This window comes from Poecilia latipinna, unplaced genomic scaffold (genome assembly GCF_001443285.1).
Source record: "Poecilia latipinna isolate Pla-1442-1.1 unplaced genomic scaffold, P_latipinna-1.0 Scaffold889, whole genome shotgun sequence".
NCBI classification, from domain to species: Eukaryota; Metazoa; Chordata; class Actinopteri; order Cyprinodontiformes; family Poeciliidae; genus Poecilia; species Poecilia latipinna.
The window spans coordinates 212,572-223,974 of NW_015113505.1; the positions used below are offsets into that span (position 1 = coordinate 212,572).

Consider the following 11,403-nt stretch of genomic DNA (forward strand, 5'->3'; position numbering starts at 1 on the left):
TTATCGTCCAGCAAAATTTATTTTACAGCTGTCCCTGTAAAAGTTGTATCTACGCTCCAATAAACCTGTCTGAAGATTACTTCATGAAAGGTGTTGGTATCTTCGAGCTATCTTTTAGGGAAAGTCCCTCAATTGGTTACACTGTGAAAGATTTAGTTTCCCTTCAGTGAACACGAAAGTAACTCTCCCTCTAATTGCTCTTTAGATGACGTCCTGTAAGTCAGAGGGAAGTTAACCTTTATAAAACCTTTATGGAATATCATAAAAGTTCTGGTCAGACTTCAGGAAACTAATGCAGGACATTTCTGGATGATTTCTTAAAGGTTACACTGCGACTGTAGAAGCCTCTACGGAACATTATCTGATGGTTCTCATAAGGTTTTATGTTCAATGTTGAGGCTAACTTTTAGAAAACTTTTAGTGGAAGAGATTCCCTGGAGATTCCAGTAAAAAAAAAAGGCATTTTCACAGAACTATTTAACAAGTTACTCAACAGGTAAAACAAGGTAAGATGCTGTTCTTACTAAAATGTTTCCAACCCAAAGGTTACTTTATCATTCATCACCCGTCTAGCAAACCATTTTGCATCCAAGTTCTCCATATGTTTTAAGGACTTTGCTTCCTTTTATTTTTGGCAGATCACAACAGCTAATGGGATAAAGTAGCATTAATGTGGTCGCTCATGTATTATTGAAGGCCTGAGATCTTGAGGTTGCACAACAGTTTTCCTGAAAGTTGGCAATCTGCACAACACAAAGCGACGTGTGCAAACATTAACCTGACCTCAGTGTTGAGGGCGGCCTGCAAAGGGCTGTTCACGGCTCCCTTCCTTCTCGCTAATGAGAAAAACAGTTGGTCTCAGGAAGAATAAACCCCTTTGGATGAGTTAATATGAGAGGCATCGTTCACTGCAGAGGAGGCATTGGCTGCAGCTAAAGACAGGAGACTTTGGAAGACATCCATCTCTTTGAAAAATGAAGGAAAGAAGAGCTTAGTGGCAAAACAGGCTTAGGGTTACTACACTCACTGGTTTCTGAAGTCGAATGTCTAAGAGTCATTCTTTCTTTGCTGCATTTGTCAAGACGAGATAGCAAAAGCAAACAGACACACCCTCATCTTCCCCCGCACAGCATGAGCTGTACAGGTGAAGCACATATGTCTTGCAGAATCATTGCAATGCAAATGTAAACATGCAAAGTCTGCGCGGTTCTATTCATAGAACATGAGGGGACAGGACTAACACAGTCTAATACAAGAGGGACAGATGAAAAACCTACAACACAACCAAAATAAGAAGCTAATATTAAACCCTACATTTCTGTGAAATGATGTCCTTTTTTTTACCCACCCAAATGGTAATAAGCACTTAGAAAAGCAGTTGTTTTTCATTTAGACCTAAGAGTCTCGTCTTTTCACCGTTTTGTTGTTCATCTTTAATCTGATCATAAACAGTCATGTTTTTTACTGGTTGAACACGCAGAGTGAGCTTGGTGCGAGAGTCTCTGGTGCACACAAACATGATGGATGCATCAACTCGAGGAAAACACGGCTTCAGAATCAGCGCTAACATGCCCAAACAAGCCTCCCTTTGGGTGAAACGCTGACAAATTCACATCTGATCAGTGGATGTCAAACATAACAGCACAACTCCGCATTCATCGCCTCTCTGTCTGCAGCGTCCTCTGCCTTTTAAACGCCCTCACCACCCCAGCAGCCAGCTCCTCACCTTCTTCCTCTCCCATGCGTTCGTCCTTCCAGGTGCAGCAAAGCAGCATCAACCTCATTCACTTTCCTCTGGTCTCCTCCGGAGAACCTCTGGTCGACAGAGAACCAGTAACCGACGTCCCCCAGCGGCTCCACCGCAGCGCGCTTCCCCGGTGCTGGTGTTGGCTGTGCCTCGGTCGATCCCCGCAGCCGCAGCGGCCCACGCTGCTTCCTCCTGCCCGCTGCTGTTCGCTCGGTTCTCCGGCGGTTCATTCAACAGATCCGCCGACCAATGGAGTGGCAGAGCCGGGGAGAGGAAAATACAGAGGCTGGCCAACCGGGAACACGCCCCAGTTAATGAATTCAGGATTTGTTTCCCATTCGGAGGGAGGGAGAAGAAGAAGAGAGGAATCTATATATGGCAAGTCGTTGTAACATATAATCTAATCACTGTTTAGGATACAAAAACAGCTGGAAACACAGAACTAAAACTGTGATCAGCCTTCAATATCTCATTCGAGAGTCTTAAGATAAAATAATGCTTCGTTACTGCCACAGTCACAACAGAAAGACGCATATCAATTAAACGAATTAGATGAAAGCAAGCAAGTATCCATATAAGGTATTCTGAAAAGAAAAGAAAAAAACTGCTGTTTTTGACTGGAAAGTTTTGAATCGGATTTGAAATGTCTACACCTTATAGAAAAACAAATGGCTTAACATAAGTTACCATCCAAGACCACTGTAGTTACTTCAAGTTACTTAAAATCATCCAGAATGTAACCAGTAGTTATACCAGTAGGAAGAAAACATGGAGGACAAGTGTTTTTTTTTTCTTCAAAAGATTTTTATGCAACATCTTTCCAGTCTCCAGTTATTGTAGCAGTTTTTTTTAAATACATTTAACTGTGCTCTTCTGACACTTGGGACCAAGTTTACAAGCTTCCGTTCATCCTATTTTTTATTTGAGGACATTTGACAGAAATTATGTCGTTGTAGATCACCAGTTATACAACTACAGTGTGAACATTGTACGGTTCCACAGGAGCCCTGCTGCAGATAGAAAACAGAGTCAGCTTCTTTTGCAGGATGTGAGTCCAGGGTCAGCGTCTGTCCCTGGAGAGCCTCAGGAAACAGCAGCATGGCTTTATCATCTCCATCTAGGACACTAACTGCAGGACTTACACAGTGCCTCGCAAAACTATTCATATCCTTTAACTTTTTGACATAATTAGACGGCTTCTGGAGATATGATGTAAACATTATTTTCCATTCATGCAATACTTAAAAGTCCCAATTATTCCGTTTAAGTTTGTGGCTGTGCTGCAATAAAAATGTAAAACAGTACCTTTATGTGCCACGTTGATGATGTCACGACTTTGTAAACTTCTGATATGTTAAGTGACACATTTGACATTAATATAAGACATAACTAAATAAATCTGTGACATATTCTCTCGTTATTGTGGCATTTAAAAGAGAAATAATTTTGCTAATCCTAACTGACCTAAAATAAACTTAAGACATTGAGAAAAGAAGGTGAATGTGTTTTTATTCAATGTATGTTTCAACTAAATACTGCTGTAAAACAATAAATTTTATTAGTCTTTATAAAAATTTGGAAAAGCTAACATGGTTTTGATCAACTGAGTTGTTCTGGTGTTTAAAGAAAGAGACAAGCAAACAAAAAGAAAACAGCTTCTTTAAACACATTTATTTTGTTATCTGTTAAAGCAAAAACATTGCCAGGATGTCTAGGATCGAGTCGCATGTGTCGTGGAGATCATTTAAAAAAAAAAAAGTGCAAAACCACACCGTTCCTCCTTCTGAAAACAGTTTTAAATAAAGATGAAGAGCATCCCACGTCACATCTGACATGGTCCAACCTGGCGAGGCTCAAAGACAGTTCTTACCCAGCCCCGAGTGAGAGAAACTGAAGCCAGCTAACATCAAAATTAGTCAAAAATACAGTACATAGTTACACATGGAGAGATGCGGTCACATTGGCAACAGCACTCAGAAACCTTTGGTCAGTAAAGCCTGATAAAAGCAGCTCAAGTAAATAATCAAGAGGATTTTTATGCCTCACATAAACACACATCCTCCCCCATTAAACAAAGCCTGTAATAATAATTAGTAACAAAGGATAAATGCAAAAAGATTGTTCTTGTTTTATGTTTTCCTGATAACGATAAAGCTATGAGTCCAAACAATTAAACAGGCAAAAAAAAAACAAAACAACAAAACAAAACAAAAAAAAACATAAATGAGACAACACACAACATTCAACCACACATAAAGTCCATGTCAGCCTGACATCTACTTCTAGCCAGCTGCTTTTCTCTCCCTGTAAAGCATCAAAAGACGTTTCGATTGCCTTCAGCTTTCTGCTCTTCGAAGATCAGGAAGTGCTGAGGAGACTTCACTGCACAGCGACAAGAATCAGCAAAATCTCAGAGAGCAGATGGGTTGGCCCGAGCAAGCTCCCACCGCTTTACACTCGGCACGGCTAAAAATAGCAGCGGAGGAAGAGCGGGGAGCAGATTGGACAGATCTGATCAGCGTTTGGGCGAGCTTTGACCAAACCAACCCTCCCCGAGAGGCGACGGGTTCTGCTCGGACGGGTGAGACTCGTCCACTTGTTTTAGGGATTAAAACACAAAGGTCAGCCTGATCATCACAATAAAAACACACACACACACACACACACACTCACCGAAGACACGAAGCATTTCTAACTCCTGTGACGGAGTGCAAAGAGTTAAAGCTGATTAACTGGAACACATACATGATTATTTAGAGGCACTATCTATAACGTATGTTCACAACAGAACGTGTACAAAATTCTGGGTCGGTGGGTTTGTAGAAAAACAGACATTAAAGTCAAGTAAGCAACAACAAACATCTATACAGGTTGTCTAATCGGGCTTTGTTTGCATATAAAATGTACATTCTAGATCATGCAGTAGCACCATGGTTTCTTGAGGTCACTGGATCTGGAGACCCTCTACTTCCTCCTCCCACAGTATTTACCCTGGCATCCTGCAGCGCCACCTACAGGGAACACCGCAGTAAGCAGAGTTATTAGTTCATTACCAAGGAGTGGCTTCGACAATAATCAATCATGTTAAGGTTGCAGTTTTTTTTTGTGTGTGTTCTTATTGCACTGAAATAATCACATTTGTACAATGGAAGAAGCAGAAAAATCCAACCTTTAGTGTGAAAATAAATACCGCATTAAGAAATCACGAAGATCAAAATGATCAGTGTTTTTATATAGCTCACTGCCATGCTCTCTTGTTTTTCCCCATTTTTAGGAGGAACAAAGAAAAAGTCTTGGATTACCAACTAAAACTTTGTAGACACTCCAATCAACTAACAAAGTCTGAGTATAAACCACCGAAAATACTTTGGCTACAATTATTTATACTAATCATTATTATATAAACTCTAATGAAAAGTTGGATTTTTCTTCATTTTTATGTGAGATTCAGTCGTGGCATCAACAAACCTTTCCATTTTCAAGGCTTTTGTAAACATTTTTACAAGAGGTTTTAATAACTGTGGAGGTTTAAAGACTGTCACTCACCTCTGTAGAAGCCTCCGCCTCCTCCGCCGCCTCCTCCGCCAAGGAAGCCCTGCAGCGCACCATACTTTGCTGCCTTGGCTGCAAGATGACAAAAGAAACAAATAACATTGTTTTATTATAGCTATGCTACTTCCTATGCTAAATTAATTGATGTGTTAGTATTATGTTATAAACCAGATGTTTGCTCCATGCTGTTTTCACTCCTTCAGTTTTTTAAAGCTCTGCATTTGTCATCTAATGAAATCTTAGCAACAAATTTATTGACACACACATTGGTACATTGGATAAATGTCGTCATCTCTAAGCTGTTCATCTGAATTAGGAACAGGAACATCATGGGTCCCTCAGACTGTAATTAAATGTGCAGCAAGGTGATGAAGTTGATCTTTGGTACCTTGTTGCGGGGTCAGTGGGGCTGGCGCATATTGACCTAAACGACATCAAAAACACAGGAAATACAAGACATCTTAGTATCAAAGCCTTCACCTGTCTATGAGTATTCCCAATTAGTCAAATAATAACTAACAGAACCAAACAGAAACATGGTGATGTCAGAAGCTCATCACCATCAGGAACATCAGCATGCTGATTGCTCCTTTCTGCAATCAGCATGCTGATGTGAGTCATCGCAGACAGAGGCAATTAATGCTTTTATTGGCTCATTGCTACAACATATGAGCAGCACTTGTGTAAATTTAATATTAGTGGATTACATTTGTGGTATGAGTCATGAGCTGAAAGACTCATGACACTTGTTTTGCAAAGTGTCCAAACATTTTGTGGTTCCCTCGATTGGATTATATTTAGAAACATCTGTGAACATTAACTTTGATCACTATTTGCTTAAGTAGGATAGCGAGAGAGAACTTGCGCCATGAAACATAACTATGCAAACATCTTGCAGTTAAAACTGTCATTTATTTTTGTTTTTAAAGTAATTTAATTCTTTATAAACATAAGACACAAATAAACCATCCTGTGGGTTTTGAATAGGACAAGCTTTATGAATCCAAAATAGCTACATTTAAAATTAAATTAATTTCATTAACATCATACAGTCACAAGATTAAATATATTTTTATTTTATATTATATCATGGAGCTGAACTACAAAATACAGCAGACTTCAACAATGTGTCTCACATAGACAGGTCAAAATGTAAATCTGGAAAATCTGGAATAGGGATTAGTAAAAATTTCAAGAAACAGAGGCAGAGAAATAAATTGAATCTTATTAATATATAAACCCTAGTAAACATTTTAAAATTGTGTTTCTTCTTCCTTTGTTAAATGAGAGAAATATTAATTTACTGGAAAAAAAGGACAATTTTCAGTAGCTTACGGCTTCATCCCTCTTTTAGCCTTTATTCTAAATAAATTATTTATAAATATGAATGATGCAATAACTTCTTTTTTTTATTCACATTTCATGAAAAGCGGCTGATCAGCATTAATCCACCTGATCCAGAAACAGACATGAAAAATTAAAGCTGTTCAATAATATATGTCTGCCTGGATGCAGCTTCAGACTGCGACACTGAACACAAGCCCCTGTTTCCAGCTGATTACGAAATTATCTCTGCTTATTCATGGCATGACAAATCAGTCGTTTCTATCAAAAATACAAATGTACATATAAAGCATAATATATATAACATTCATCACTGATTTATAAGCATAAAGAAAATGTAACAAGAAGACAGTTATGTACCTGGGTAGTACTGCTGAGGGTATCCTCCACTATAACCAGGAACCACACCTGTGGATTTAAAAAGCAGGTACTGGTGGGATTATGTTCAGCCAGATGACATAATAAATAAATAAATAAATAAATACAAAAATTAAGTAAATTAAATCAGCAACAATCAGAGAAATACAAACAGAATACAGCACAGCTTGACCTCATTTTCTTTATTTACTGAATTTGAAAAATGTCTCTTCTACATAAAATGGGCAGCTTCCTAAATTTTTTATTTATTTATTTACTTTTTCGCACCATCTGCAGCACAGCCCAACATGCCTTTGACCTCTGGGAGAGAGATTAGCGACGTATCTATTTGTGATGAGCTTGAACACAGTCTGTGCTGCCGGCTGCTGCTGTGTGATTACACTCCATCACTGGTGGAGGAACAGGACACAGTCTCTCAGAAGAATATATCGCCCTCAAACCTTTGCATGTTTTGTCATATTAAACTCACAAACTGGAATGTATTTCATTGGGTTTTTACGTGATAAAGTAACGATTGATTGCGTCGTGGAAGGAGGAAGAATACGCTGTTTCCAAATTCCTTTTACAAGCTAAACTTTAAGTTTATGACACTATTGGTGTTCATCCCATTTTACTCTGAATCGGCGAAATAAAACCCAATTAGAAGTGAGTGAAACAGTTTACCAAAACTTTACCAAGTTTACCAAGATAAGGCCTCCCTCCTAAACCGGCAGACCGAGCAAAGAGGGAACCAATCAGAGACGACTATTAGTCACGTTCGCCACAAAAGCCGCTATGGCAGAGTGGCAAGACGAGACTAATTGTTAAAAGAAACCAAGAAGAAATTCTGTTTATAGTTTTCCCCAAAGCATAAAGGAGACACAGCAAATGGGAAATAGGTGCTAAGGTCAGATCAGTTTATGCTCTTGGCATATTTTTCTAACGTGGAGATAGGGAAGCTAATCACACAGAGTTAAATAGAGGAATACTGGAAGAAAACCTGCTAGATGCAATAGAAACCCTAAACATACAGTCTGAACTACAACGGCATGGATTAGATTTAGACCAAAGTAATCTCAAAGACTTGCAGCTGTAGTTGGACTAAAATGTGGTTTGATAAAGTATTGAATCAGGTACAGAATATTTTGAAAACCACGCAAATTGTTTCCACCTGTTTCTCTGCCACATAATTCCAGAAATATGAAATTAAAAACGTTAAAGGAAAATAAATATTTTTAGGTCTCTGGAAAGCATCTCCAGTATAAAACAGCAGCTTGGAGAAGCTGCATCATATATCAGAGTGAACATCATGTACCTGTTTGAACTCCTCCTGGTCCAACTCCTGACTGAACACCTAGTGAACAGAACGGACACCGAAAAACTGCACATCACTTTTAAACTCTCCCCCACATTTAAAAACCAACCTCAACACACTTTTATGACATAAAAGTGACATTTCAACACATGCCCTATAAAACAAATAGTTCAGCATTTCTCTCTCCTTTAACCCTTCACCTGTGTGTTAATTATTTGTACCATATTTAGCAGCTTTTGCAGCAGCAGAGTACTGTCCACCTCCTGGTGCGACTGATGCTCCTCCAGGTCCCAGTCCGGTCCCTGCACCACCTGCAACTCCAGGTTCAGACACAGTTAGTGGGTTGGACTCTTTAAAATGAAAACATTTGTTTATCTTTTTCTGTATTTACAGTTTTAAAGTAAGATAGAGCGACATAATGTGACTCTCACCTGGCTGATATACTCCTCCTCCTCCAAGGTTACCATAACCTGATCAAACACAGCACAAAAGAGCAAATGCTAAGACTATTTTTGTTGCCAAAACATTTCATTTTTATTATTTTGTTTCTTCTTTCTGGCAAGACGACACAGTTCATCTCAGGTCATGTAGGAATTCCTCAAAACAGATTTGAGCTTTTTTCTGGGAAGGGCTCCACCACAGCTTGTTTTCTTGGGGGATTAAAAAAAGAAACTAACTGTGATGTTATCTTCAGTATTACCAACAATTTGCAAACTCCTAATGGTGCAGAAACCCTCCTGGGGTTGCTGTTTTTGGTAGAGCTGGATTCTGCAGGCTTTATAAGGTAAATAACTGGACGTCTTACTACTTCTTCTTCTTGTGTTGGGATTATATGAGCAAAAATATCTCGTCGTCGTTTAAAGGGGGAACCAGGATAAGTTAGGGTTTGCTGTGACGGAGCGAGAGCTGGTATTTTACCTGGTTTGGGTGGTTTGACTCCACCACCAGCTCCCGCCTGTCCACCTGCGCAGAAGCAAAGAAAGACAGGGTTCAGGAGAGACGAGAAATGACTGTTTTATAGGCTATCAAAGAAACACAAACAACGCAGAAACAAATGCAGAAGGACAAGACAAGATGTAAATACTTTCTGCTCTGAAACGGCATCAAAGCAGTTCCTCATTCGTCACTTATCAGGGTTTTGGCCGATTTCCTGCACAGGAAGTGCGATGTGACGGCACGTCCTGACCAACTGTCACCCTGAGCGCTGGGCCGGACAATTGTGTTGTCAGGGGAAAACTGTGTGTTATTAAGCTCTTCATGCTCCTTTCCTTTTATATCAACACTGTTTTTAATCTTGACCGTGTGACGCTAAACCACCCAAATGTTGAAGACGCATGAATTCTTTGTCATATTCAGTTGAAACCAGATGTTTACATAGTCTGTATAAAAATACATTTACCTCGTTTCTCCTGCTACAAAACATGCAGGATGTCTAGGACTGCAACGACAGTCATTATGACCAAAACATTTAATTTTAGCTTCATCAGACAACAAGAAATATCTCCATAAACTAAGGTATTTGCTCCTCGGTTTACTTCCAGATTATTTTCTGACTTTTGATATTGCTTTTAGAGTAATTTTAACATTTCCTCTTAGTCAGATGCTCAATATTTTGCACCTGGTGCAACTGGTGTAATCTGGCGAACACAGAACCCATCTCCTCCCTGAATAGCATCATGTCTGGATTTGCCATGTGGCACCTTCAGGGATCTGAAGATTGTTCCCCATGATGAGACAAACTTGTAAATGTCCACAATCATCTCTGACTTCTTGACGGATTCCTCTTCATTTTTCAATGGTGTCACACCAGGAATGAGTGTGCTTGAGGTTTTACACTTGAAATACATCCACAGGTGTGACTCCATTTAACTCAAATGTTGGGAATAAATTACCAGAAACATAAAAGTCATCATCTGACCTTTCCTAAAATGCACTCTGAACTTAATGTCTACACTTTTGAATTCACATTACTCTGGCATCCTAACACAAGAACAGTTTGGTCAGATAGAGAAACAAACTAACAGAAAATGTTGAGTGGCTTTAGTTTTTTTTTTACAAGGTCTTTGTGACCTCCTGGTTTCCCCTGTATCCTTTTATGTCATATGGGTATGTTAAATAACATTATTTCTCATAAATTCTTGTTTTTCATAAACCACAGAGTTTATAGACAAGCACTGACTTTGGTAGCCTCCTGCAGCCAGAGGGATTCCTACTCTGCCTCCTGCAACTGCAAAACACACCAGAGAGACACATGAGGCCACAGCACAGCAAGGCAAATGTGCTTTTTGAATTAAGACGACTTGGTTATTGCATGAGAAACGTGAAAATCTCTCACACCTCTTTGAGAACCAGTTTTGATTGATTGTCTGAAGTGAAAAAGAAATATCTTTACCTGGATATTTCACTCCTGTTCCTGCTCCCTGCCCAGGCACGGTGCCGATACCGGTACCGTAAGGAACTGACACAAAGGTTACATATATGATATGTTGTCGTTTCCATCACATCGATGAGCGTCTAACAAGAAACATTGAGAAACGTACCTCCATACGGATACCCGTATCCACCTGCACCTGGAACTGCAGAGAACAACAGTGAAGACCTCAGAGCAGGCCTCAGACTGAACACGTTCATTATCGGCTTAATTTAATTTATGAACAAAGCCCTGCACTCCTCATTCAGTTCATTACATTTATATGAAAACCAATACAAACAACACTATTAATTAATATCAGTCTGTTTTTTTTTTTTCAAAGCTTAAAAATGAACACAAATATTTTGTCAACATTATTTGTAAAGTTATATTTAAATTATGTCTCTTTTGCTTTTTATTTTTAACATACTTTACTATTTTTGCATCATTCTATTTATTCACTTTATTTCACAATATGATTATTTTTATTGACTTTTTTTTGAGGATTGGAGGGTTTACTGATGGCTGTTTGTTAAATCTGCTGAGGGCAGTAGAAAACAGGAGAGGATACCACAGCAGACGGTTCTGGTAAACAAGTGGACATCCGATTTTTACTTTTGCAAAATTTACTAACTGTAAATTTCTTGTGTCTAAGCAGATGAGCAGTATTTTAAAAGA

General features: G+C 39.0%; 2 protein-coding genes across 2 annotated transcripts in view; both read right to left on the bottom strand.

The window, feature by feature from the left end:
• Nucleotides 1-2,071, bottom strand: part of limk1a (LIM domain kinase 1a) — a 59,177-nt gene extending 57,106 nt beyond the window's left edge. The window contains exon 1 of the mRNA XM_015048514.1: nt 1,727-2,071. Coding sequence (XP_014904000.1) covers nt 1,727-1,784 — 58 coding nt within the window. The 5' untranslated portion in view covers nt 1,785-2,071. The remainder of the gene's footprint in view (nt 1-1,726) is intronic.
• Nucleotides 2,072-3,874: 1,803 nt separating this feature from the next.
• The window catches only part of elna (elastin a), a 73,209-nt gene continuing 65,680 nt past the window's right edge, over nt 3,875-11,403 (bottom strand). The window contains exons 37-47 of the mRNA XM_015048520.1: nt 10,856-10,891; nt 10,708-10,773; nt 10,495-10,542; nt 9,234-9,278; nt 8,747-8,785; nt 8,537-8,626; nt 8,316-8,354; nt 7,004-7,051; nt 5,688-5,723; nt 5,294-5,371; nt 3,875-4,758 (exon numbers count right to left, since the gene is read on the bottom strand). Coding sequence (XP_014904006.1) covers nt 4,712-4,758; nt 5,294-5,371; nt 5,688-5,723; nt 7,004-7,051; nt 8,316-8,354; nt 8,537-8,626; nt 8,747-8,785; nt 9,234-9,278; nt 10,495-10,542; nt 10,708-10,773; nt 10,856-10,891 — 572 coding nt within the window. The 3' untranslated portion in view covers nt 3,875-4,711. The remainder of the gene's footprint in view (nt 4,759-5,293; nt 5,372-5,687; nt 5,724-7,003; nt 7,052-8,315; nt 8,355-8,536; nt 8,627-8,746; nt 8,786-9,233; nt 9,279-10,494; nt 10,543-10,707; nt 10,774-10,855; nt 10,892-11,403) is intronic.